This window comes from Grampus griseus, assembly GCF_964374135.1.
Source record: "Grampus griseus genome assembly, chromosome: 6".
Classification (NCBI taxonomy): Eukaryota; Metazoa; Chordata; class Mammalia; order Artiodactyla; family Delphinidae; genus Grampus; species Grampus griseus.
In genome coordinates, this window is record NC_139000.1 from 101,825,690 (window position 1) to 101,852,124 (window position 26,435).

A 26,435-nucleotide genomic window follows, 5' to 3' on the forward strand; every position below is an offset into this window, starting at 1 on the left:
TTTTCTCTCTTCATGTGTCAATTTAGTTAAGTTACATTTTTCAAAACAATTTTGCATTTCATCTGAATTTTCAAATTTATTGACATTAAGTTTTTAATATCTACCAACTTTTGGCTTTGTCCGTCCTTGTATTGGAATGTTTATTTTCTGTTTTATTATTTTCTTCTTCTATTTCCTTCCTTCTACTTTGCATTTAATTTGTTTTTGTTTTGTGTTTTACAAGCTTCCTGATTGGGTGATTCCATCATTGGGTTTTCATCTTTTCTTTTCTAAAAGCAAGTGCTGGTTAGGATGTGGAGCAACTGGAACTCTCACCCACTGTTGGGTTGGGAGTGTAATTTGATATAACCACTACTGAAAATTGTTTGACAGTACTTACTAAAATTGAACATACACGTACCATGTGATCCAACAATTACATTCCTGTGTAAATACCCCACGGAACTGAGTATGCATGCATAGTAAAGACGGGTGTAAGAATGTTTGTTTATAGAAACATATAGCCCAATAGCCTCAAATTGGAAACATCCCACATGGATAAGTAAATTATTGATTCATAAAATGGAATTCTGTTAGCAACAAATATAAGCAAACTAAGAGTAAAGGTGACAACATGAATGAATTACATACATCTATTGTGTGATTCAGGTTATATATAAGTTTAACACGGACAAGGGGTATCTCTAGTGTCAGAGAGTGGTTACATTTGAGGAGGAAATTGAGAAATTCTTCACCTTGGAGGTGGTTACATGCACATGTTCATTTCTTAATGATTAATCAACCTGTATGCCTATGATTGTTATATTTCAAGAGAAATGTTCTTTTAAAATGTAGCACATGGGGCTTCCCTGGCGGCGCAGTGGTTGAGAGTCCGCCTGCCGAGGCAGGGGACACGGGTTCGTGCCCCGGTCCGGGAAGATCCCACATGCCGTGGAGCGGCTGGGCCCGTGAGCCATGGCCGCTGAGCCTGCACGTCCGGAGCCTGTGCTCCGCAACGGGAGAGGCCACAACAGTGAGAGGCGTGCGTACCGCAAAAAAAAAAAAAAAAAAAAAAGTAACACATGTTTCCAAAATAGCCTCCAAAAAATGTCTCATTGGTATTCCCACTAGCTGTGTTTGAGAGTACCAGTCTCCATACTTTTCCAACCTTGGGAATTCCCATATTTTAAAATATTGCCTAATTTGATAAAAAAAATTTCTGCTTAAATTTCCACTTTATTATTTCTAATGGACATTTTTTATTGGACATTTATATTTCTTCTGTTTGGTCTGTTTGTGTTGTTTGCTCACTTTTCTCTCAGGTAGAAACCATCCTTTTTAAAATTTTATTATTTATTTATTTATTTTTGGCTGCGTTGGGTCTCTGTTGCTGCACATGGGCTTTCTCTAGTTGTGGTGAGCGGGTTTCTCATTGCGGTGCCTTCTCTTGTTGCGGAGCACGAGCTATAGGCATGCAGGCTTCAGTAGTTGTGGCACACGGGCTCAGTAGTTGTGGTGCACGGGCTCTAGAGCGCAGGCTCAGTAGTCGTGGCGCACGGGCTTAGTTGCTCCGTGGCATGTGGGATCTTCCTGGACCAGGGCTCGAACCTGTGTCCCCTGCATTGGCAGGTGGATTCTTAACCACTGTGCCACCAGGGAAGTCTCCAAACCTTCCTTTATCTTCATGGTTGGTAACGTATTTTTCTGTCTTTGTCATATATGTTGTTACTTTTTTTTAAAGACTTTTTTTTAAAGAGCAGTTTTAGGTTCACAGCACAATTGAGAGGAAGGTACAGAGAGTTCCCATATACCTCCTGCCTCCCGCATTATCAACTTCCCCCACCAGAGTGATACATTTGTTACAATTGATGAAGCTACACTGACACATCAGAATCACCCTAAGTCCATGGTTTACATTAGGATTCACTCTTTCTGTTGTACATTCTGTGGGTTTGCACAAATGTATAATGACGTGTATCCACCACTATAGTATCATAGAGAATAGTTTCACTTGTCTAATGCTCCACCTATTCATTCTTCCCTACGTCTCAACCCTTAGCAACCTCTGATTTCTCTACTGTCTCCATAGTTTAGTCTTTTCCAGAATGTCATATAGCTCGAATCACACAGTATATAGGCTTCTCAGAGTGGCTTCTTTCCCTTAGTAATGTGCATCTAAAGTTCCGTCACGTCCTTTCGTGGCTTGATAGCTCACTCCCGTTTAGCACTGAATAATATTCCTTTGTCTGAATGTACCAGTTTATTTATCCATTCACCTACTGAAGGACATCTTAGTTGCTTAGTTGCCAAAACTTGGCCGCTATGAATAAAGTTCCTGTAAACATCCCTGTGCATGTTTCTGTGTGGCTTAAGTTTTCAGTTCATTTGAATAAATACCAAAGAGTAGTAATTGCTAGAGCATGTGGTAAAAGTATGTTTAATTTTTTAAGAAACTGTCAAACTGTCTTCCAAAGTTGCTGTATCATTTTGCATCTTTACCAGCAATGAACAAAAGTTCCTGTTGCTCCACATTCTTGCCAACAAAACTCCCCTTTGAATTAACTTTTGTCAGGAGTGTGAGGTCTGTGTCTAAGTTTTTTTTTTTTTTTTTTTTTTTTGCATGTAGATGTCCAGTTCTCCCAGCACCATTTGTTGGAAGGAATCATTCCTCCATTGTATTGCTTTTGCTCCTTTGTCAGAGACCAGTTGACTGTATTTGTGTGGGTCTATTTTGGGGTTTTCTATGCTGTTCCACTGATGTCTTTGTTTATTCTTTCACCAGTACCCCACTATTTCCATTATTGTGGTTTTATAGTAAGTCTTGAAGTCAGGTAATGTCAGTTCTCCAGCTTGGTTCTTCTTCAATATTGTGTTGGCTCTGCTGGATCTTTTGACTCTCTATATAAACTTTAGAATCAGTTTGTCAGTATCCACAAAGTAACTTGAAGGGATTTTGATTGGGATTGCACTGAATCTAGATAGATCAAGTTGGGAAGAACTGACATCTTGGCAATACTGAATCTTCCTATCCATGAACATGGAATATCTCTCCATTTATTTTTTCATTTTGTTCATCAGAGTGGTGTGGTTTTCCTCATAAAAATCTTGTACATATTTTGTTAGATTTTTTTTTTTAACAAGAACTTTATTTGATTCTTATGAACACACTCAAACTGAGAACAACCAGTCTGTGGGATTCAGAATCCAGTCAGTCCTCAGGGTATGCAAGGCTCTTCTGTCTTTGGGTTCATTAAACCTCTGCAGAGATTAACTACAACTTCACCGTATGAAATATTAGCTTGATTTACAAGTGTTTCAACGTTACAGCATCGTCTTTTATTTTGATCACTATCACAAACAGCTTTATGATTTCTGCTTCTGCCTTTGCCATAAAAATGTTAAGATGAACACTACAGTTGATCACTCAGGATCAGCTCTATCTCTTTATAAGAAATGGTATGGATTCATTTTCCCGATTGTAAAAACTATGTTATTCATAATATCTCTCTTTTCCCCTGGGCTGCCAGGAAGCTCAGAACCAAACTGAGGCCTAATTACAGCAATCATATACAGTAAGCATATTTGTTTCCTTCCTTCTCTTCTACCTCTTTTCCCTTTCTTTTTTAAATTAATTAATTAATTTTTCTAAAATTAATTTTTATTGGAGTATGGTTGCTTTACAAAGTTGTGTTAGCCTCTACTGCACAGCAAAATGAATCAGCTGTACACACACACATATCCCCTCTCTTTTGGACTTCCCCCCCAGTTAGGTCACCACAGTGCATTAGGTAGATATTTTGTTAGATTTATTCCTGAAGTATTTCTTTCTCTCTCTCTCTTTTTTTTTTTTGGTGCTAATGTAAATGCCATTGCGCTTTAATTTCAAGTTCCACTTGTTAATTTTTGGTAAATAGGAAACTGCTTGACTTTTGCGTATTAACCTTGTGTCCTACAACCTTGCTATAACTAATTGCTTATTAGTTCCAGGAACTTTATTTTTTTTTAAGATTCTTTGGGATTTTGTACATAGATGATCATGTCATCTGCAAACAAAGACTTTTTTTTCTTTTTTAAAAATTTATTTATTTATTTATTTATGGCCGTGTTGGGTCTTTGTTGCTGTGCGTGGGCTTTCGCTAGTTGTGGCTAGCAGGGGCTACTCTTTGTTGCGGTGCGCAGGCTTCTCATTGCGGTGGCTTCTCTTGTTGCGGAGCACGGGCTCTAGGCATGCGGGCTTCAGTAGTTGTGGCTCGCGGGCTCAGAGCACAGGCTCAGTAGTTGTGGTGCATGGTCTTAGTTGCTCCGCGGCACGTGGGATCTTCCTGGACCAGGGCTCGAACCTGTGTCCCCTGCATTGGCAGGCGGATTCTTTTTTTTTTTTTTTTTTTTGCGGTACACAGGCCTCTCACTGCTGTGGTCTCTCCCGCTGCGGACCACAGGCTCCGGACGCGCAGGCCCAGCGGTCACGGCTCACGGGCCCAGCCGCGCCGCGGCATGTAAAATCCTCCCAGACCGGGGCACGAACCCGTGTGCCCTGCATCGGCAGGCGAACTCTCAACCACTGCGCCACCAGGGAAGCCCGGCAGGCGGATTCTTAACCACTGCGCCACGAGGGAAGTCCAGCTGTAGGATTTTTGTAGCTATTCTTTATCAAATAGAGGAAGTTCCCCTCTGTTCCTAGATTACCCAGAATTTTTATCATGAATGGGTGTTTGATTTTGTCAAATGCTTTTTCAGCATCTATTGCTATGATCATATAAATATATTGTAAATTTTCTTCCTGTATGTGAGTCATTTTCCATGTCATTTATGGGTTTTTGCCCTATGGGAGTTGTAATTTTTATCCAATCAAACCTGCAGTCTTTGCAGTCTAAGAAAGGCCTTTCTTTTTCCGAAGTTGTAAATATATTGTCTTGTATTTTTCCTTGAGTACTTGTGTGATTTTATGTTTTACGTTAATCCATCTAAAATTTGTTTTCATATATGGTGTGAGGGAACATCCCATGTTTTGTCTACCCAGCAAAGCATTTGTTTTTTTATCAAAGTATAGTTGATTTACAATGTTGTGTTAATTTCTGCTCTATAGCAAAGTGATTCAGTTATATATACATTCTTTTTTAATGTTCTTTTCCATTATGGTTTATCATGGGATATTGAATATAGTTCCTTGTGCTATACAGTAGGACCTTGTTGTTTATCTTTTTTTTTTTTTTTTTTTTTTTGCGGTGTGTGGGCCTCTCACTGGTGCGGCCCCTCTCGTTGCGGAGCACAGGCTCCGGACGCGCAGGCCCAGCGACCATGGCTCACGGGCCCAGCAGCTCCGCGGCACGTGGGATCCTCCTGGACCGGGGCACGAACCTGCGCCCCCTGCATCGTCAGGCGGACTCTCAACTACTGTGCCACCAGGGAAGCCCTATCCATTTTATATATGATAGCTTACATCTGCTAAACCCAACCTCCCATTCCATCCCCCTCCCACCCCACCCCGTCCCCGTTGGCAACCAGAAGTCTGTTCTCTATGTCCGTGAATCTGTTTCTGTTTTGTAAATAGGTTCATTTGTGTCATATTTTAGATACCACATATAAGTGATATCATATGGTATTCGTCTTTCTCTTTCTGACTTACTTCACTTAGTATGATAATCTCTAGTTGCATCCATGTTGCAAAGGAACATTATTTTCTTCTTTTTTAATGGCTAAGTAGTACTTCATTGTATATATGTACTACATCTTCTTCGTCCATTCCTCTGTCGATGGACATTTAAGTTGCTTCCATGTCTTGGCTATTATGAATAGTGCTGCTATGAATATAGGGGTGCATGTATATTTTTGAATTATAGTTTTTTTCTGGATATATGCCCAGGAGTGGAATTGCTGGATCATATGGTAATTGTATTTTTAGTTTTTTGAGGAACCTCCATACTGTTCTCCATAGTGGCAATTTACACTCCCACCAACAGTGTAGGAGAGTTCCCTTTTCTCCACACCCTCTCCGTCTGTTATTTGTAGACTTTTTAATGTTGGCTGTTCTGACCAGTGTAAGGTGGTACCTCATTGTAGTTTTGATTTGCATTTCTCTAATAATTTGTTATATTGAGCATCTTTTCATGTGCTATTGGCCATCTGTATTTCTTCTTTGGAGAAATGTCTATTTATGTCTTTTGCCTATTTTTTGATTGAGTTTGTTTTTCTCTTATTGAGTTGTGTGAGCTGTTTGTAAATTTTGGAAATTAAGCCCTTGTTGGTTGCATTGTTAGCAAATATATTCTCCCATTCCATAGATTGTCTTTTTGTTTTGTTTATGGTTTCCTTTGCTGTTCAAAAGCTTATAAGTTTGATTAGGTGCCATTTGTTTATTTTTGTTTTTATTTCTATTGCCTTGGGAGACTGACCTAAGGAAATACTGGTACGATTTATATCAGAGAATGTTATGCCTGTGATATCTTTTGGGAGTTTTATAGTGTCATCTCTTGTGTTTAAGTCTTTAAGCCATTTTGAGTTCATTTTTGTGTGTGCTGTGAGGGTGTGTTCTAACTTCATTGATTTACATGTGGCTGTCAAACTCTCCCAACACCACTGCTGAAGAGACTGTCTTTTCTGTATTGTATATTCTTGCCTTCTTTGTTGAAAATTAATTGACCGTAGGTGTGTGGGTTTATTTCTGGGCTCTCTATTCTGTTCCATTGATCCATATGTCTGTTTTTGTGCCAATACCACACTGTTTTGATTACTGTAGCTTTGTAGTATCATCTGACATATGGGAGGGTTATGCCTCCTGCACAAAGCAATTATTTTGACATTTCTTAAATAAATCATTTCTATTCCATTTTATTTGAATGCCAATTTTATGATTTACTACTTTCCTGTATTCAGGTCTATATTGGTTTTTAAAATTGTGTTCAGGGACTTCCCTGGAGGTCCAGTGGTTAGGACTCTGCACTTCAACTGCAGGTGGCACAGGTTTGATCCCTGATCAGGGAAATCCCACAAGCCATGCAAGAGCGGCCAAAAATTAAAAAATAAAATAATAAATAAAATTGTGTTCAACTTACCTGTCTATTCCAAACAGTCACCTTGGTTTCATTACTGAAGCTTTAGGGTAATTTTTAATCACTTTTTTAAAAAGAATAAATTTATTTTATTTTATTTTTGGCTGTGTTTGGTCTTCAGTTGCTGTGTGCGGGCTTTCTCTAGTTGTGGCAAGCAGCGGCTACACTTTGCTGTGGTGCGCGGGCTTCTCATTGCGGTGGCTTCTCTTGTTGTGGAGCACAGGCTCTAGGCACGTGGGCTTCAGTAGTTGCGGTACACGGGCTCAGTAGTTGTGGTTCGTGGGCTTAGTTGCTCTGCGGCATGTGGGATCTTCCCTGACCAGAGCTCAAATCCATGTTCCCTGCATTGGCAGGCAGATTTTTAACCACTGTGCAACCAGGGAAGTCCCTAGGGTAATTTTTAAATGTGTTGGGGCAAGTCTCCTTGTGGTAATTCTTCATTTTCAAAATATTTTAAATTTTTTTCACCATTTATTCTTCCAATTGAACTTATTTGTTTCTGTATCAAACTCTTTAAACATCCATTGGGATTTTAATTAGAATTTAATTGAGTATATGTTTTACGTAGAGCATTGACATTTTTACTGAGATCTATTAAATTTTCATTATAGGAACACCATATGTTTCTATTTCCTTGAGTCTTGTATCCTCTAATCTTTTGAACAACAACAAAAAATTTGATCCAATAATTCTAAACTCAGCTGAACTTGAAGGCAACAAAAACTTGCTGAGGCTGCGGAGTTCCCTGGTGGTCCAGAGGGTAGGGCTTGGTGTTTTCACTGCCGTGGTCCAAGTTCAGTCCCTGGCTGGGGAACTGAGATCTCGCAAGCTGGGCTGCATGGCCAAAAAAAAGAAAAGAAAAGATTTGCATATGCAAGAGCGAAGAAAGAGTGCCACACATATGCTCAACTTAAGTTACTTGGAGATTGTCTTCGTCCATTCAGGCTGCTGTAACAAAATATCACAGACTTGTTGGTTTATAACCACCAGAATTTTATTTCTCACGGTTCTGGAGGCTGGAAATGTGAGATTAGGGTGTCAGCTTGGTTGGGTGAGACCTCTTCCAGGTCTCAGATTTATCCCTGGATGCTCGCATAGAAGAGGTTGGTGGCTCTGTAGGGTCTTTTTTATAACAGCACTAATCTCATCATGAGTGCTCCATGCTCATCACCTAATCATCCCCCAAAGCCTCATCTACCAATACCATCACCTTTGGGGGTTAGGATTTCAACATATGAATCTGTGGGGGGGCAGGGAACAGAAGCATTTTACTCTAGACAACCTAAAGATCCGTCTAAATAATGCAGAAATAAGGAAGTAATGCTGTAAAAAGATTAGCGATAAATCAGAAACCAATTAGACATGACTACATAAGCTAATTATTTTAAATATAGCTGCAAAATAGCATGCACCAGTAATTTTTGAAAAAGCAGATAAATACTATAAAAATTATTGATTAACTATAAAATTATGCAGTGAAACGACCAGGTTGTACGAACAAAAACTAGGAAGCAGTTTGAGGAGGAGTCTGAGGATATAGTGATTGATTTTCTCTTAGGTCAGTTGATTGATGTTTAATTAAAGGTATTGATAGGGCTTCCCTGGTGGCGTAGTGGTTGAGAGTCCCCCTGCCGATGCAGGGGACACGGGTTCGTGCCCCGGTCCGGGAAGATCCCACATGCCGCGGAGCGGCTGGGCCCGTGGGCCATGGCCGCTGAGCCTGCGCGTCCGGAGCCTGTGCTCCGCAACGGGAGACGCCCCAACAGTGAGAGGCCTGCGTACCACAAAAAAAAAAAAAAAAGAAAATATAGGTATTGGTAATTAAGTGTAGGTTCAAGAGGTTTTTTTTTTTAAGTGTCAAAGTAATCACGAGTAGAGTGGACTTTTTTGTTTTTCTTACTAAAATGAAAAAAATTAAAGTATAATTTAATTATACCTAATTAAGGTATAATTTTAGTGCATAAATCTGTGAATTTTGACAAACTCATTTAGCTGTGCAACTATCACCACAACCAAAATGTACAATACTTTTATCACCTGCAAAAGTTTTCCTGGGCTCCTTTGTAGTCAGCTCCCTTTTCAACCCCAGCACTTGGCAACCACTGGTCTGTGTTCCTCCCCTGTACCTTTCACCTTTTCCAGAATGTTCTATAAATGGAATCATACAGTATGTATGTACCCTATTGAGTCTGGCTTCTTTCACTTGATATAACGCATGTGAGATTCATCACGTTGTAACAGTAGTTGTTCCTTTTCACTGCTGAGGAGAATTCCAGTGTACAGATGTAACACAGCTTGTTTCTTCATTCTCTTGTTGAAGGACATTTGGGTTGTTTCCAGTTTTTGACAAATACAGTTAAAACCTCTCTATCTGTACAGAGAATTACCTTATTATATTGCCAGAAGGGGGAAAAGGAAAGCAGAGTCCACAGAGCAAGAGATAAAACAAAACAAAGAAAATAGAAAGCACAAAGTGAGATGATAAAAATGAGATGCAACTATTTGTAACAATAACAATATTGTTAAACTTTCCATTAAATGACGGAGACTTGAGAGGGCAAATATGGCGCCAAGTTTAGGCAACTAAATTTTCCCTTCCTGAAATTTCTTGAAAGGGCCAAAGAACTATCAGGATAGAGGCAACCTCGAATCAGCCCTATTTGTTAGGGAGCTTTGCCAACCTTACCCCCACCCCCCCACCCCCCGGTTCGGCACGTTTTCATATATCACGTATTCTATTCACACACACCACACTCCAAATTACTTCCCCAACCCACCATCTGCTACAGAGGAAATTTTTCACAGTATCAGAGCATAGTATAAATAAGGAGAAAAAACAAAGATTTGTCTACCGTGGTGTTCAGACAGGACCTGACGGAGGGATGCTGCCAGGAATGCTCTTGGCTCCCTTTTGAGGAGATTTAATGAAGGGATTTAATGAAGTCTTATAATTTAGGGAAGTAGAGACTAACCAACAGAAGTCCTCTTTTGTCGCTGTTGAGCAGTCGTCTCAGGAAGGCCTGTACCAAGAAGCCCATTGAAACTGAGTCCCCCTAAAATTGAGTTCCCCTACTGAGTTTATGATTAACCTTTCTCTCCAGAACTTTATTTGCTTTCCTGTCCTGCCCCCTGTTCCCCTCAGGATTGCAGAGTATCAAAGAAAAGGGGGATTTGAAACTGAGCAGGACCCTGTGGGGCCTTCCCAGGTACAGACGCTCCTCTGTGTCCCCTGGTTTTGTTTGTAGAAAAAGGCTTTCATCTCCTAGGCCTTCCCTGAGTTCCAAAGAGCAGAGACTCAAGCAGTTCCTAGTTAAGGAAGTAAGGGAACGCAGAAACAGAGGAAAAGCAGTCAAGAAACAATAGTTCAGTGAAAAAACAGAGTTCTAATTCCTCCTCAAGGGATATACAAAACAATTGGACACATATCTTTTTCTGCAGAAACTAAGACCCCCACCCTGGTGGAGGATGGTGACTGTGTGCTCACCACAAGCACAGAGGTCCCAGAGTGGCTGGAACCAGAAGACTGAGGATTAAGATTCTTGAAACACCACCCAGTTACCTCACCACCCACCAATCAGAAGAAAGTCATGCCCCCTGTAACCCTCACCCCAAATATTGCTTTCAAAAGCCCTTCCCTGAAACACATCTGGGAGTTTGGAACTTTTGAGCATGAGCTACCTGTTCTCCTTGCTTGGTACCTGCAGTAAAGGCTGCACTTTCCTTCACCAGAACCCAGTGTCAGTAGATTGGCTCTGCTGAGCAGCAGGCGAGCAGACCCAAGTTTGGTTCTGTATCACCATGGTTACAGGGGGCCATGCGTGATGTCAGCCTCTGGTTGTGGGGCTCCTCTTTGCATGGAGCCCCAGGACGGACCTGGGCAGGTCCCGTCACACACTAGGTTGAGTTGGTTAAGCTTTAAATTATGCAGAATAGGTTGAGGTGTATAATCTCTGAAAAGGTGAAACCATGGAAGGCTGGGATAATTGGGGATGAGCTTGCGGTTGAATTGGCCTTTTGTAAACTTAATTTATGGATAGGATTTGGTCCAATGGAGTAAAGTAGAGAGGGCCATTCAAGCAAGGGGATTACAGAAGAAGACTCAGATAGAACTGAGCTTCAAAAGTTCTTAAATCACGTGCATCAGTAGAAAATAGAAAACTCTCAGAAGATTTTTGAACTGGGGAATAAGATGTTATAAGTAGTGTTAAAAAGTATTAGAGTGGCACAATTATACAAAGTAATGTTATAATATCAGTAATAGCTAGTTCTTCCCCTGGTAAGAGTTTTATTATTCAATCTCCACAGTAACCCTATGATGTAATTATTATTATCTGTCCCTGTTGAAAAACAGAATCTAACCAAGTAAATTTAAGATCGAATTGGCTTTATTCGGTGATTCATGAATCCTGCAGCATCCCACCTAGCAACTAGAAGGGTGCTCTAAAAGGTTGTGTGAAATGGAAGGTTTTTATAGGAAGAAGGGTAGGGCAAGGGAGCTACTAGCAAAAGGAAAGAAAGGATTATTTTTTAGGCCAGGATTTCTTTTGTGGGATGATGAGAACAGTAAGGGTTTTACCATGTGGATTGCCTCTTCTTCCTCTGGAGGATGGATAGGGTGCACTTGTCAGATGACCTCATTGGTGCTGACCAGAAAATTCCAGATTGGTTGATTAAGATTACATTTTTGGTGTTAGGTATTAAATCTAGGTTTCATATCTTGGGCTTTAGCACAAGTGACGCCATTTTGGGCCTGTGGTTTTTAACATCCTGTTTTGCACAAGAGGAGAGACTGCAGGCAGGGTGATCAGTTAAGGTCCAAAGGTAGTCATCTGAGTTCTAGATCGTGAAGGAAAGACTAAAACTGTAGGACTGGAAACGGAGAGCAGCAAGTGTAAGATGGCTCTATGGGTGTCAAGCCTAAGTGACTCAAAAGAGCAAAGTCACCAATCATCTCTCTTTGTTTTTACTCCTTATCTGTACTGTACTGTAGGTCACGGCTTATTGATTAATTGGTTATACTGAAATAAAGTATAATGTACTAGTGTGGAAGACCAGGAAATATGTTTTTCACTAGCTTTAGCGTGATTTCTAGTTTTATTTTTTATTTATTTTTATTTTTTGGCTGCACCGCATGTGGCATGCAGGATCTTAGTTCCCTGACCAGGGATCAAACCTGCGCCCCCTGTAGTGGAAGCATGGAGTTTTAACCACTGGACCGCCAGAGAAGTCCCTGATTTCTATTTTTAAATGCCAGAAAACAAGCAAGGCTAGATTTCTGGTTGGAAAAATGTTATTATGCTATTAACATTTAGATTGTGCTGTAAGTTAGGTTGTTCTATTTTATGAGCAATATTTTCTTTTTATGAACATTCATGCCTAAAATATTTTAATGCTTTGGGGATAACTCAAGAGGTGTTTTGAATTTGCATGCTACTTTTTGATTATTTTCGAATGTATGTGAAAAAAAAGTGGAATTCTGGTGAATTTTTTTAAATGTAAAGTGATTATGGTGATACACAATCAAATTTAGATTTTTCATTTGTTCTTAAATTAAGCCATAGAAATATTGTATTTACTTTTCTAGAGACTAGAGGAAGAAATGAGATTGAAAGGACATTTCCATATCTTTGCATTGAATTGACTCCAGCTAATTGTATTGCATAAATACATTTTTATTTGGTTGCTAAAATAAATATATTAAGAAGGTAAACAAGTCAGAAACCTAGTTCCTCAGGTTCATAGGCCTGAGGCTTGCTTGCTTATTTGATTCATTCATTCATTCCAGAAATGGTAATTGATCATTTGTTTTTTAATCCTCCATTGTTTTCATTGTTTACGTTAGAAGTACAATTCAATACAGGGTGACATTTATTATAAAGACTAGTTATGTGGCCTTTGGAAAAAGCTATTCCAGCTTGCTCATCCCAGACTGAATCTAACTAGCTGTAGGGTCTTGGGTTCTTAGTTTTCTTGTAAGTGGAAAGAGCAGTGGGATCTAGAATTTCCATTAAAGTCATCCAGTTTTAAAGGTTTCTAAAAAAAGTTTTTTAAAGATAAGTTTTGTGGAACTCACCAGTGTTGTTTTGTGGTACCAAAAGGCATTTGTGTTGACAGTGATTGAAAATGAATATGAATACCTAGATTTAAGTCTCACTCTACCACTTAATTAACGTAGTGGTATTAAAGTTAGTTAACGTTTACCCAGGATTTACTATGTACCAGGAACAAATTTAAGTGCTTTACCTTTATAATCCTTTAATGCTCACAAGAACCCTGTATGTGAATTGCTATAATTGTACCCATTTTACAGGTTAGGAAATTGGGGCATCAAGAATTTAAATTACCTCCAATAAGAATCAGTAAATACAGAGCCAGTGTTTGGACACAGGTAGTCTGAGACCAGAGCTGGTATGATTAGCAGTAGTGTAATCCGGTCGACCCCTTAATCGCTCAGAGATTACTTTTTTAAATCTGTAAAATGAGGCCCATGTTCACTCTTTCTTCTTCGCTGGTTTGTGTGAGGCTCAAATATGTAATGCAGAGGTTCTTGAAATGTTGAACTGAACCAGCAGTGTCATTCCTACCTGGGAACGTGTTCAAATGCAAATTCTGGGGCCCCATTCCTAACCTTCTGACTCAGAAACTAAAGATGAGGCCCAGCAATCTTGTGTTTTAACAATTTGTGAACCACTGATATATGAAATGTTGAACTCATAAAAGAATATTTGCAACACTTATATAAAAACAAACTAACAAACCCCCCCATGTATCCCCATCTAATGAATTGCAAAAAAAAGTTCACTGTATATTAGACCCACACTCATGCTTCTCCCTAATAGTCGGACACCACAGCCCCACCCTGGAAGTAAAAGTATTCTGAAATGAGTGTATTTTATTTTCTTAATTTTTTCCTATAGTTTTACCACATATATATGCATATTTTAAAAACCTAATTCATTTAGTTTTCCAAGATTTTAAATTTTATCTAAAAGTATCTGTGTATATCGCTCCTGTAGTTTTAAAAAATTTGCCCAACATTTTGTTAGTGGTGTGTGTGCAAAGAATGTATTCATTTTCCCTGCGGTATTCTATATTTGAATATAACATAACTATTTCCCCATTTTCCTTTCAATGGACATTGGGTTGGTTCCAGTTTTTGCTACTACAAACACTGCTACTATGAACATTCTTATATATATTTCTTGGTACACTTGTGCAAGAGTTTCTCTGGGGCACTGGTTTTCAAATTGTTTGACCTGAAATCTATAGGAAGAAATGCACTTTACATCATAATCCAGCAATTTCAGCTTGCTTGTTATAGTATAGAGAAATACAGTGGACTTTTTTTTCTTTTGTATATTGACCAAAATTGGGGCCTAAAACCTCCTTAACCTCACTCATTAGTTCTAATAACTTTTGTAAATGCCTTAAAATTTTCTGTATAGATGACCAAATCATTTGCTAATAAACACAGCTTTATGACATTCTTTCCAATTAGTAAGCTTTTAATTTCTTTTTCTTGCATCATAGCACTAGTTACAACCACATTAAAATGTAGAATACAGAGCAGATATCCTTGCCATGTTCCCAGTATTAGGGAAGCATATTTAATATTTGACAGTTCAGTATGTTTGCTATAGGTGCATCGTGTATGCTTTTTATCAAATTAAAGATATTCATAATTTGCTGACACTTTTTATCATCAGTGAGTATCAGATTTTATCAAATGCCTTTTCTGCATCTATAGAGATGATCATATTTTTTCACTCTTTTTATCTCAATGTGGTGGATTACATTGATTTTTTTTAATGGTCCTGGAGCTGTTTAGAGGTGTGGTGTTCAGTTTCCAAATATCTTGGGATTTTCTAAATGTCTTTCTGTTATTGGTTTTTAATTTAATTCCGTTGTAGTCAAAGAACATGCTTTGTATGATTTGAATACTTTTCAGTTAACTGGGACTTTTTCTGTTGCCCGATCTGCGTCATTTCTGGGTCTTTTTCTATTGATTGCTTTTTCTCCTAACTATAGGTGATTATTTTCCTTCTTCCTTGCATGTCTTATAATCATGAACTGAATGTCAGACGTAAATTTTATCATGTTGGGAGTTTGAGCCTTGTTCTGGGATGGAGTTGAATTATGAGGAAACTTTCATTCTCTCCAGGTTTGCATTTGATCTTTATTAGGTGGGATCAGCACAGCCTGTAGTCTGAGGCCAGTTTGGTTGCATTACCAAGGCAATACTCTTCTGAGTACCCAAACCAGTGGCCACATACCGTAAGGTTTCTTGGCTCTGGTTGTGGAGAATGTGAACTGTTCCCAGCTCTGTGTGAGGCTTGGGAATAGCTCCTCCTTTTCTTTCCCAGTGGTTCTTTTCCTCGCCCTCGGGAATTTTCTTCACACGCATGGGCTGATCAGTAATCAGCTTAAGCTAGTAGGGAAACTTAGGCAGCCCTCACCTCTCTGATTCTCTGCTCTGTATGTTATAGTCACCTTGACTTCCCTGAATTCTCAACTCTCTTCCCTCACCTTAGGGTGATTCCTGGGCTGTGTTTCAGCTTCTCCTCCCTGCACTTTTGCCTAGAGATGCAACTGAAGATTTCCCTCATCTGCTTCCCTTCTCTCAGGCATCACCCTCCTGTGTTGTATGCTGGTCAGTGTCTGAAAACCACTGTCATATTTTTGTCCATTTTTTAGATGTTCAAGATGATAGTTCATCTGATCCCTGATCCCCGTGGTCCACTTTGGCCACAAGTCTAAATGAATACGTATTTTTAAGTTGAATAGAGAGAAAAATATTCCAAATTCATACTGAATTTCCAATGCAAATCGATTAGCCCAGAGTTATGTATCTTTTTGATTTCATACTTCTTTTTTTCTGTTATGGTGAAGAACCTTCCAGAGACATTACCAATACTTACTCGTTTTTATGTTTCTTTTTATTTTATTCTTACAGTAACCCTGAGGTAGGCAAAATACCAGGTTGCAAATGTCACTTTATTGATAAGGAAACTGAAGCCCAAAATATTCAATGCCTTTCCTGAGAGTCCGCAATGGTAGGTTTTTGGCCAAGCTGCAGAAAGTACCTTCAGTAGCCTGACTGTAATTTGGTGTCACCTTGGTCCGGTACACACCGGGCTTCCATTTCTTCATTTATGAAACAGGGAGGTTTCCCAGATCTCTTCAGTGTCTGGCCTTCTCCTCAGTTCTCTGCTTTTCTGATTCGCCCTTCGCTCCCAGCCACATGTACACATTCTGTTTTCTCATGGTGCTTTCAGTAGGACGGGACTCTCTTGTACATAATACGGGAGAAGCTGTTCGAAGACCCTCCTGAACGCGCCCCGGAGGCTAAGGGCGACCAGCTGAGCTTGTTCTGGGACAGGCCCTGTGGAGACAGACATAAAAGCTGCTGCCTTTGTATTTGCATTTTCAGATTGGTGATACTAAATTAATGAGTTTTCCAGCCTGGTAGGGGATCATTCATTTTCTCAGTTTATCTGTGCTTTGTCTCAAATTTCATGTACATATGGAGAAAATCATCACTAACATTTTTGACTGTCATTTCAAAGTGCTTGCTCTAGAGTCTGCAATAATTGGTGGCTTTTATCTTTCCTTTTCTTTTTTGTTTTGGCCTCACCACCACATGTGGGATCTTAGTTCCCCGACCAGGGATCGAACCTGAGCCTCCTGCAGTGGGAGCGTGGATGCTTAACGACTGGACCACCAGGGAAGTCCCGGCTTTTATTTTTAGATTCTCTATTCCTCAATTATGATTTCTGTCCATAAGGTAGATGCCGCAAACTCAGCCCAGTCTTAGATCTGACCATTTTTATCTTAGCTCTGTCTCATTTTTATTTAATAAGAATGCATACCGAGAAGAACCTGATAATAATACCTTATTTGATTAGGGGAAGGTGTTCTGGACTTGTTAGTAAGTTCATTTTTTTACTTCCTCATTAAAAGCCTGCCCTCTGATTTTTTTCTCTTTTACTTTTCCTTAACAAGAAAGAGCTCAGTTGAAAAGCATAGAAGTTTAGTAGACGTATAAGCATGGTCACATTAGAATGTGCACTTTCAGTGTTACACCCAGATTGAGAGTGCTATAGTGAGTCCAGGATTGAGGCATCCTTGGTATTCTGAATAACACCCTGACTCCTCAGTTGAATCACTGCAGAAATGCTTGGAAGGGGCAGCAAGAAAATGATTAAAATACTGAACTATTCCCCGATTCTCGTGCTGTTTCTAAGGGGCGCTTTGTACTTAGCTGCCTGCAATTAAATGCATTTGCCGTCCTTAAGGACATTTGCCCTTCGTTGTCCAACTTTACCTTGTTAGGACTGTTGAGGCTAGCTTGTTCTGTTACCTGTACAGACCTTCCTGATCCCCAGTTTTCATTGAATGACTTCCACTGTCCTGTTGGGGAGGGCAGTTGTGTCCATCTTTGAGGACGTGCCTGCCTCCATACCCGAAGTGGGAAGCCAGACAGGGCAAGAAAGGGGGAAAGGGAAGATGACTGCCATTTACCCTGTGTCTACCAGGGCTTGTCATCTTCCTAGAGGCTCTGCTACATTCTCCTCTTTGGAAGAATATACTGGTACCTCCATTTCTTACGTAGACAAACTGTGGGGAAACTCCTGGTGTTTGCAGAACAAAGACTTTCTATTCTGCAATTTTGAGTTGCGTTGTTTTAGCTTTACATGTTTCACGTAAATTTAATTTCATACTAATTTAAATGAGATGGCTTGGAGGTAATCCTTTGGTACCAGTGAGGAAATAAATAAACCATAGTTGAGTTTATATGTGTGAAATATCTCTCATTAAAGATACATTTATCTGTTCTAGCCACAAATAGATATAATCCTTAAAATAGAGATTTCTAAAGAATAACCAATGAACCGGTCATTAAATCTCCTAACTGGTCATTAAATTCTCCTAAAGGTCTAGAAAACGAAGTTAAGAATCCTGTAAGAGCTGCTCCTGTGGAGTACTGTTGGTGACAAGTAGAAGCTGTTGTTCTCATCTGACAGCCCCTGACTTGGATGACCAGTCTGGAGCCTAATTGGAATGGTCAGCATAAAACCACATTTTTTTTAAACTCCTGGGGTCATACTTCCTGTTGAATCTGATTGTTGTCTCATCCTTGTAGTAGACTGGAATTAAAGAGCGAAAGAAAAAGTCCACTTGGCCTTCTAAGACATTACTGCATTGACCCCAGGGTGAAGATAAAGGCACATGTGCCTTTTTAGTCTTAATAGTTCTAATGGCTGAAAGTAGGCAGGTCAAGATGATATTGAGAAAGAGGAAGTGTGATCCTCCTGATAACATTCTGAATAGCAGACAACCCAAGTCAGGACCTCGTTCTGTGTTTGCTGTATCTTTCTTTCATAGACGCTACCAAACGCCTAATAGAAAACGTCATGTTTTAGTTAATTCTTCAGGGGGTTGTCATTTGAGGATTCATGAAAAAGCCTGATTTATCAGAAAGGTGAACTACTAGCAGCCCATCGACTTTTCATTGTCAGAATCAATCCTCGTATTGGGGCCTATCAGAGGCACTTCTTATTCTGCTGGTTTCTTGTTGCATGATGCTAAGACCTCACATTTCTTCTCTTTTTTCCTCTCTCATGAAAGTCTGGTTTAAAAGAAAAGGCCAGGCCAAATCAAAGATTGGTAAAATGCAAGCTACTTACCTTTGTAGACATACTGTCTTATCTAGTTGGCTCTGCAAAATTGTACTTTTGCCATATAAACAGTAAGCTGCTTGGGGCAGAATTCCAGCAGCTTGTCTTTCCCAACCTTGCACGTAGCAGCCAGCAGGGCGGTTCGTACACAGCGACTGACTCCCTTCTCTTGTTTAATTTCCTCAGACAAAACAAGACATTGCGGTGGTGCCTGCTGATTCGAAACGACACAGCTTGTTTCTCTTGCCTCTTATCATAACCTCGTGAATCAGAGGCTGTTGGAGCCATAGGGTCCCTTAGAGCCATCTGGTCCATGCCTTGTTTACAGATGGGAAACTGAGGCCCAGACGAACTCATCCAAGGTCATGCATGTGTAACTGATAGAACTGAGTCTGCTTTGTTTAACCCAAAGGGTTTCCTTTACTTCTCCTTTCTCTGTCTTCCTCTGTAACAGTTATTCACATTCTAGGGAGAAAACATGATCCACTGAGCACGCGAGCTGTAAGCCTGTTTTTGAAATAGCGCAAGACGAGCAGACAACATGATCACCAGCCTGTATTGGGGTGGCCAGAAAGTTTGTTTGGTTTTAAGTAAAAATAAAAGACGTTTTTCATTTTCACCAAGAACTTCATTGAACGATGTATTCACTAACAGAACGAACTTTTTGGCCAACCCAGTGTGATAAAGAGTGTTTGGGGAAGCTGGGGTCTCGTTTAATGAGAGAATTCTAAGGCAGACAACGTACTGAGACGCTATCAGGTTCTTTTCTTTGCTGCCGGGCTCTTCCAGGGCATCCCTTTGGCATCGTGGACCAGCCTGGTAAAATGGGATGAATGGGTCTTCACAGGACGGCGTCAGTAACAGCTCTGCTGCTGGTAAAGCTGGGCTCCTCGGGGCAAGGTGCTCACCCCTTCTGAGTCTCAGTTTCCTCATTAAATAATATGGTAATTGGCACCCACTCCATACAGTTACTATATTCCATATGGAAGTGAAATCATAAACTACAACGGAAATGAAGTGGATTAAGGAGGGAGATGGAGAAGGCGTGGTTCTAAAGTGCATCGTTGGCGTAAATAGATGACATTGTAAGTGACTGGAAATCTTGTTAGTACTTCTGCCCAAACGCATGCAACAGGGAGTACAAATGCCCTCTAACTGGTGACTTGTCACTCCAGCGAAAGGCATTGCTGAAGAGTGTGTTTCCCATGTGAAGCTCTTTGAAGGCTTGGGTTGGAAAGGCAGATTCTCTCGTGTAATTAGCAAAAGAGAGGCCAGAGAGGTGATTGGATAATCCCTTTCATGAGTGGTGGGAAACCACACCTGCTGCTTCTGAGGGAAGCAGAATTACCTTGCAGTTTGTGGAAGAAGTGGTGAATAACTGAATCGATTGGTGGGTTTTATAAAGGCCACTCTTGTGCCCTGAGCACCTTCTTTGGGCCGCATCCAGTGCCTTGGAATGTGAAAGGCACAAAGTAATGTGTAACCGGGTCCCCATTCATGAAGGGTTTACCTTCTGATCGCTGGCAGATGATAACACAAGATTATCTGTGATTTAAAGCCCAGACCGTGTTAAAGGAAAAATTGTGGGACATCGGAGGAAAAAAAGAGATCCTTGCAGGGTGATAGGGAGTCAGGAATCGTTTGTCGAACTGCATCGTGAATGTGAGCTTTACAGTGTGAGGAAGAAACAGATGAGCTGTCGTTCCAGGCAGAGGTAAACCGTGAGCTGAGCACAGGATTTAGGGGAGGTTATGAGTCCTGACTGGAGCAGAGGGTGGAATTCGTTAGATGATGGAGACAAAGGTGGAGAATGAAGGCCAGGATAATTTCGGGAGCACTTTGATTGTCAGGCTCTGGAATCTAGGATTTAAGGAAACATAATAGTCTGTGGGGGGTGTGTGTGTGTGTGTGTGTGTGTGTGTGTGTGTGTGTTTACAGCAGTCCTTGGTAGGTGTTTGTAGCTTGGAGCTACAGTGTCAGGTGCTGCCTTTGAGAGTTCTGCTTACTTTCCTGGTGACTAAGGGCGAGGAAGAGGTGAAGCTCGGTGATTACACAACGCACTGTGACACAGCAAGCTCTCTACTTCCTGATTCCATCTGCTGGCGGGGCCAGTGGGAGGAACCAGTTTGGGGGGAGGCAGTGAATGGGGGGCTCGAGGGATTCAGGGATGTGAGATCTACATTTTGTATGGAGACCCAGCAGTATACCTAGTGGGCAAAACATTTGAATCAAGTAGCGGTTAGACGGAGGAAGTGAACCTCAGTGGATCAGTAGCTGTGGCCTCGTGGCCCACGAAGAAGTCTAGGAACCAGGAACTAACTCCTTCTGAATGCCTGATCTTATTCTGAATTCGTATTATAGTCCCCAAGCTCAGTAGTCAGCCAGTTCCAGTATCATCTGTCCAGACTTCTGTGCCAAGACTACAGAAGAACACATATTTGGGTGATTCTCTTCAAAAAGAGAGGCCACTTGAAGAACATGGGGCTAGAGGTCTGCTCCTTCTGTTCTGGGATAGATTGACTGTGATGAGCCTGCAGTCAGCCTGCTGATCTCAGGGCATCGCAGGCTCAGGAAAGAGCAGTAGGTACCATGGTTGGATTGGATACCTTTCTTCCCTTCTTAATGACCCTTGTGGCATCTGGCAGATGGTTTGATGGATTGAGTGACCAGCCTCATGTGCTCATAAGAGCTGCAGAGAGGGGGAACGTCGTGGGTTCCTTGGATGGTCAGGTCAGTGGTTAGAACCGAATCTCTAAGGTGGTTCTTTTTCCCTGAAAGGATGCAGCTCACTCATCATGAGAGAGGGCAAGAAATAAATCTACCTTAAAAAAAAAAAAGGGCTTCCCTGGTGGCACAGTGGTTGAGAGTCCGCCTGCCGATGCAGGGGACACGGGTTCGTGCCCCGGTCCGGGAGGATCCCACATGCCGCGGAGCGGCTGGGCCCGTGAGCCATGGCCGCTGAGCCTGCGCATCCGGAGCCTGTGCTCCGCAATGGGAGAGGCCACAACAGTGAGAGGCCCGGGTAACGCAAAAAAAAAAAAAAAAAAAAAAAAAAAAAAAGCTTCATCGAAGTCTAATTTATATACCATAAAATCCACCCACTGTAAGCATATAGTTCATTGATTTTTAGTAAATGTGCAGTGTTATATGACCATCACTACAATCCAGTCCAGTTTTAGGATGTTTCCATCTCTCTGTAAAGCTTCCTGGTGCCTGTTGTGCTCTGTCGCTATTCCCACCCCCAACCCACGAAACAATCAGCTGCCCTATGTCGCTGATAGACTTGCCTCTTCTGGACGTTACAAGGAAATGGAAGCCTAACGTATGTGTTGTGCACGGGACTTTCATTTCACATAATGTCTTTGAAGCATCCGTGTTGTGGCATGTGTTCGTATTTCATTCCTTTTTATTGCTGACTGATATTCCATTGTGTGGACACACCCTATTTTACTTCTCCACGCATTCTTCAGTGGATGAATTGTTTCCAGTTTTCAGCTGTTGTGAATAATGCTGCTATATTGGTTTCTGGTGGCTGTCCTAGCAAATTACCACAAACTTGGTGGCTTAAACAGGAGGATTTTATTCTCTCGTAGCTCTGAAGGCCAGAGGTCTAAAATCAAGGTGTTGACCGGCTGTGCTCCTTCTAGAGGCTCTAGGGGAGATTCCGTCCTTTGTCTTTTCTAGCTGCTAGTGGTGGTGCCAGTCCTTGACCTGAGGTCATGTTACTTCCACCTCTGCCTCCATCCTCATGTTGCCTTCTCTTCTGTGAGACTCAAAACTCCCTCTGTCTCTCTGTCATCTGGATACGTGTGACTGTGTTTGGACCACACCCTGAATTTCCAGATTAACCTCCTCTCCGTATCCTTAACTAACTCACACTTTTTGCCGCCTGAGGAAACATTCACAGATGCCGAAATCGGATGTGGATATCTTTTGGGGGCTATTATCCTGCCTACCACAACAGCTATGGATATTCACATGAAGTTTCTGTGTCAGCACGTTTCCATTTCTCTTTGTAGATAACTGGGCGCGGAATTGCTGGGCTGCACGTACATTTATGTTTAACTTTTTAAGAAACTACCAAACTGTTTTCCGAAGAGGTTGTGTCATTTTATGTTCCTACTAGCGATGCATGAGGGTTCCAGTTTCTCCACATTCCTGCCAAGTCTGCCTTTTAAAAATTAATAGCCATTCTGGTGGGTGAGAAGTTGTATCTCGTTGCGGTTTTAGTTTGCATTTCCCTGATGACTAATGGTTGTTGGACGTCTTTTCTGGTGCTTATTAGTCATCATATATGATTCTCCGTAAAATGTCTCTTCAGAGCTCTTACCTGTCTTAAAATGGGATTGCCTTCTTCTTTTGGAGTTATAAGAGTTCGTCTAGTGTTTTGTATGATTGTGGTCCAGTCATTGCCAGTCCTAAGGACTGTGGTGATGGAGGTCACCTTGGGGACACCCCATTTCCCCAGGGTACCTAGAGCTGGGGTGAGGCAGCCACCCAGTGTTAGTCTATTACTGGGGGGTAGGTGGGACTCACACGTGGTCCGTTGGCTGCCTGTTACTGTGTCAGGGAAGCCAGGAGACGGCTCGCCCTATGCTCTAGAGATCATAAGCTCAGTGGTGTTATAGGCTGATAACTCTTATCACCATTTTAATTAAGGAGTTGTTTCTGTAATAATATATTTACTATATCTCTTCCCGTACTAAACTATTAAAAATCCCTGGTACAGGGACCACATCTGTGTGTTTCAACACTCTGTCTCCAGTCTCTAGCACAGTATGTGGTACATGGTAGGCAACCAACCAATATTTGTTGGATGGAAGTATGACTGTAACATACCAGTAATGGGAGTCCAGGAGGATGCCCTCTGCTTTCCAGTGGGGGATTCACCTGAAATGATTAAAGAGAGGGTTATTTGTTAGAGGAGTGGTTCACTAACCACTGAATGTGCTCTTTGGTGACTCGTAGTATTATTATTATTTTTAATGTGTTTGGTGACTTGTATTTGAACTGCCACTGATGCCATCATGTCCCTCTTTTATTTCTCCTTTCCAGCGATCTATAACTACAATGCCTCTCAAGATGTGGAGCTGTCCTTGCAGGTTGGAGACACGGTTCACATCCTGGAGATGTATGAGGGTAAGTCTGGATGGCCTTCTGCCAGACACGGAGCAAGGCCCAAACAGTAGAAGTTACTTATTCATAAGGCACTTAGAGCAGATATCAACGTGCTTTACAACTGAAGTGATGCTAGTAAAAATCCAGGAAGTGCTTAGGGTATACAGTTTTGGACTGTGGGTGTTTTCAAAACAGCCAGCTGAGTGCATGAGCGCAGACATGCCCAGAGGCCAGCATCAAAATATGTGACTCTGGGGAATTCCCTGGTGCTCCAGTGGTTAAGACTCCGCGCTTCCACTGCAGGGGGCGTGGGTTCGATCCCTGGTTGGGGAACTAAGATCCTGCATGCTGTGCCGTGTAGCTAAAACAACTAAAACCAAAATCTGTGACTCTGCATTTTGTGAGGTTTCAGTGCTGTTATATGTATGCCATCCATTTAATTCTTACGGCAATCCTCTAAGGGTGACAGGGCAAGGGTTTTTTTCTAATTAAAAAATATGTATTATTGACTTTCAAAAATATAGAACTCTTAAAAATTACACAAGTTAACCCATGCTCACTTTTGTGTTTGTGTTTTTGTTTTTGTTTTTGTTTGCGGTACGCGGGCCTCTCACAGTTGTGGCCGCTCCCGGTGCGGAGCACAGGCTCCGGACGCGCAGGTTCAGCGGCCATGGCTCACGGGCCCAGCCGCTCCGCGGCATGTGGGATCTTCCCGGACCGGGGCACGAACCCGTGTCCCCTGCATCGGCAGGCGGACTCTCAACCACTGCGCCACCGGGGAAGCCCCATGCTCACTTTTTTAACGTAGTTGAGAAAACTGATGTTCAGAGTAAATAAGGTGCCTCACATCATACAACTAGTGACAGAGCCACATGAGATGAAGCACTGCTGATTTCCAGCGGCTTCTCCTGAAGCAAGACCTTAATACATGAAAGATGCTATCTCTTCATAAGTACTGAAAATAAATAGGAAAAGCATAGAATTCAACTCACATTCTAAAAGGCAAAAACATTTATTTCTTTGTAAAATTCTCTCAGATAAAATAACTAAATAAACGGATAAAAATTCAAAAAAAAATGTGACCGGATGCAGAAGGGCCTGACGCAGCCCTGGCTCCAGAGGAGACATGCGTGCCTCTGGTCTGGTGGGAGCTTGAAGGAAGCCCAGCTGCTGAAGTGGCTCTTTCTTCTCAGCACTAAATGTTCCCAGCCTCGGGGAGAAATGAGGGAGAGACTTACTGGTGTTGCTGAGATTCCTTCAGAGAATTAGGTCCGGACGACTCTAGGTCTGGAAAGCCTACGAGTATATTTCCTGCAACTAGGTCGGGCTGGGGAGGGGGTCCCAGTTAACCTGTAAGTGGGTTGTTGGACAGTTGCCCAGGGCTCCCGGGTCATCTGAAGAGCACAGGTCATGTCTGCACCCCCACCCCCACCCCCCAGGCTTCTCGCTCCAGCTCAAGCTCTCTAAATCCTAACGGGACTCATCCACGTATCCACATTTCTAATCCAAATGCCCAGAGTACAACAAACATGTCTCGAGGCCCCTAACATTGAGGATCAAAGCAAAGAACATTGAGGGTCCATTGATTCTCTCTGAAGATTGGGGCAGGCATGAGGTGGGAAGCTAGGCAGATTTTTCTCATAGGGTAAGGCTTGTTAGGACAAGAACTCTGGATTTGCAGGGTCTGCCCCCCCCCCCCATGTAAATGGTTCTGATGATGGCATGGCAAGGGTGGTCATCTAGAACCTAGTGCGGCTTCCAAGGGCGAGGCAGACAGACACAGGATGGGGAGGAGGAGATGGGAGGTCCGAAGGAAAGGAAGTAGGGCTCGGCCATAGGAAAGCTAAGCCGTCTGCCGCATTGCACAGAAGGCTCAGTTTTTACTCTTCCTCCCTTTAGTTTTAGGCAGAGGGCTGGTGGTTTGCATCATCCTTCTCCCCTTCACGCACTTCAGAGTGTCTTCGTGCAGCTTCCAGGGGCAGGGGAAGGGAGGGAGGGCTGTGTGGATGCTTCCCACTCTATTCCTTCTCTTCTATTTTTTTTTTAAAATAAATTTATTTATTTATTTATTTTATTTTTGGCTGCGTTGGGTCTTCGTTGCTGTGTGCAGGCTTTCTCTAGTTGTGGCAAGTGGGGGCTACTCTTTGTTGCAGTGCGCAGGCTTCTCATTGCAGTGGCTTCACTTGTTGTGGAGCACAGGCTCTAGGTGTGTGGGCTTCAGTAGTTGTGGCTCACGGGCTCAGTAGTTGTGGCTCGCGGGCTGTAGAGCGCAGGCTCAGTAGTTGTGGCACACGGGCTTAGTTGCTCCGCGGCATGTGGGATCTTCCCGGACCAGGGCTCGAACCCGTGTCCACTGCATTGGCAGGCGGATTCTTAACCACTCCACCACCAGGGAAGCCCCTCTCTTCCATTTTTATTCTCACCATCTTAGGTCCAGCCAAACATTGATTCCATGGCATCACCAAGACACTAGGGATAATCTACTTTATCTTCTTTTTTTTTTAATATAAATTTTATTTATTTATTTATTTATTTTTGGCTCATTGGGTCTTCGTTGCTGTGCACAGGCTTTCTCTAGCTGCAGCGAGCAGGGGCTACTGTTGCAGTGTGT

The 26,435-nt window shown here is 41.8% G+C and overlaps 1 protein-coding gene across 1 annotated transcript in view; it reads left to right on the forward strand.

Moving 5' to 3' along the window:
- Positions 1-26,435, forward strand: part of DOCK5 (dedicator of cytokinesis 5) — a gene marked incomplete at its 5' end in the record, with an annotated part of 211,157 nt that overhangs the window by 35,768 nt on the left and 148,954 nt on the right. The window contains one exon of the mRNA XM_082656932.1: positions 23,762-23,845. Coding sequence (XP_082513058.1) covers positions 23,762-23,845 — 84 coding nt within the window. The remainder of the gene's footprint in view (positions 1-23,761; positions 23,846-26,435) is intronic.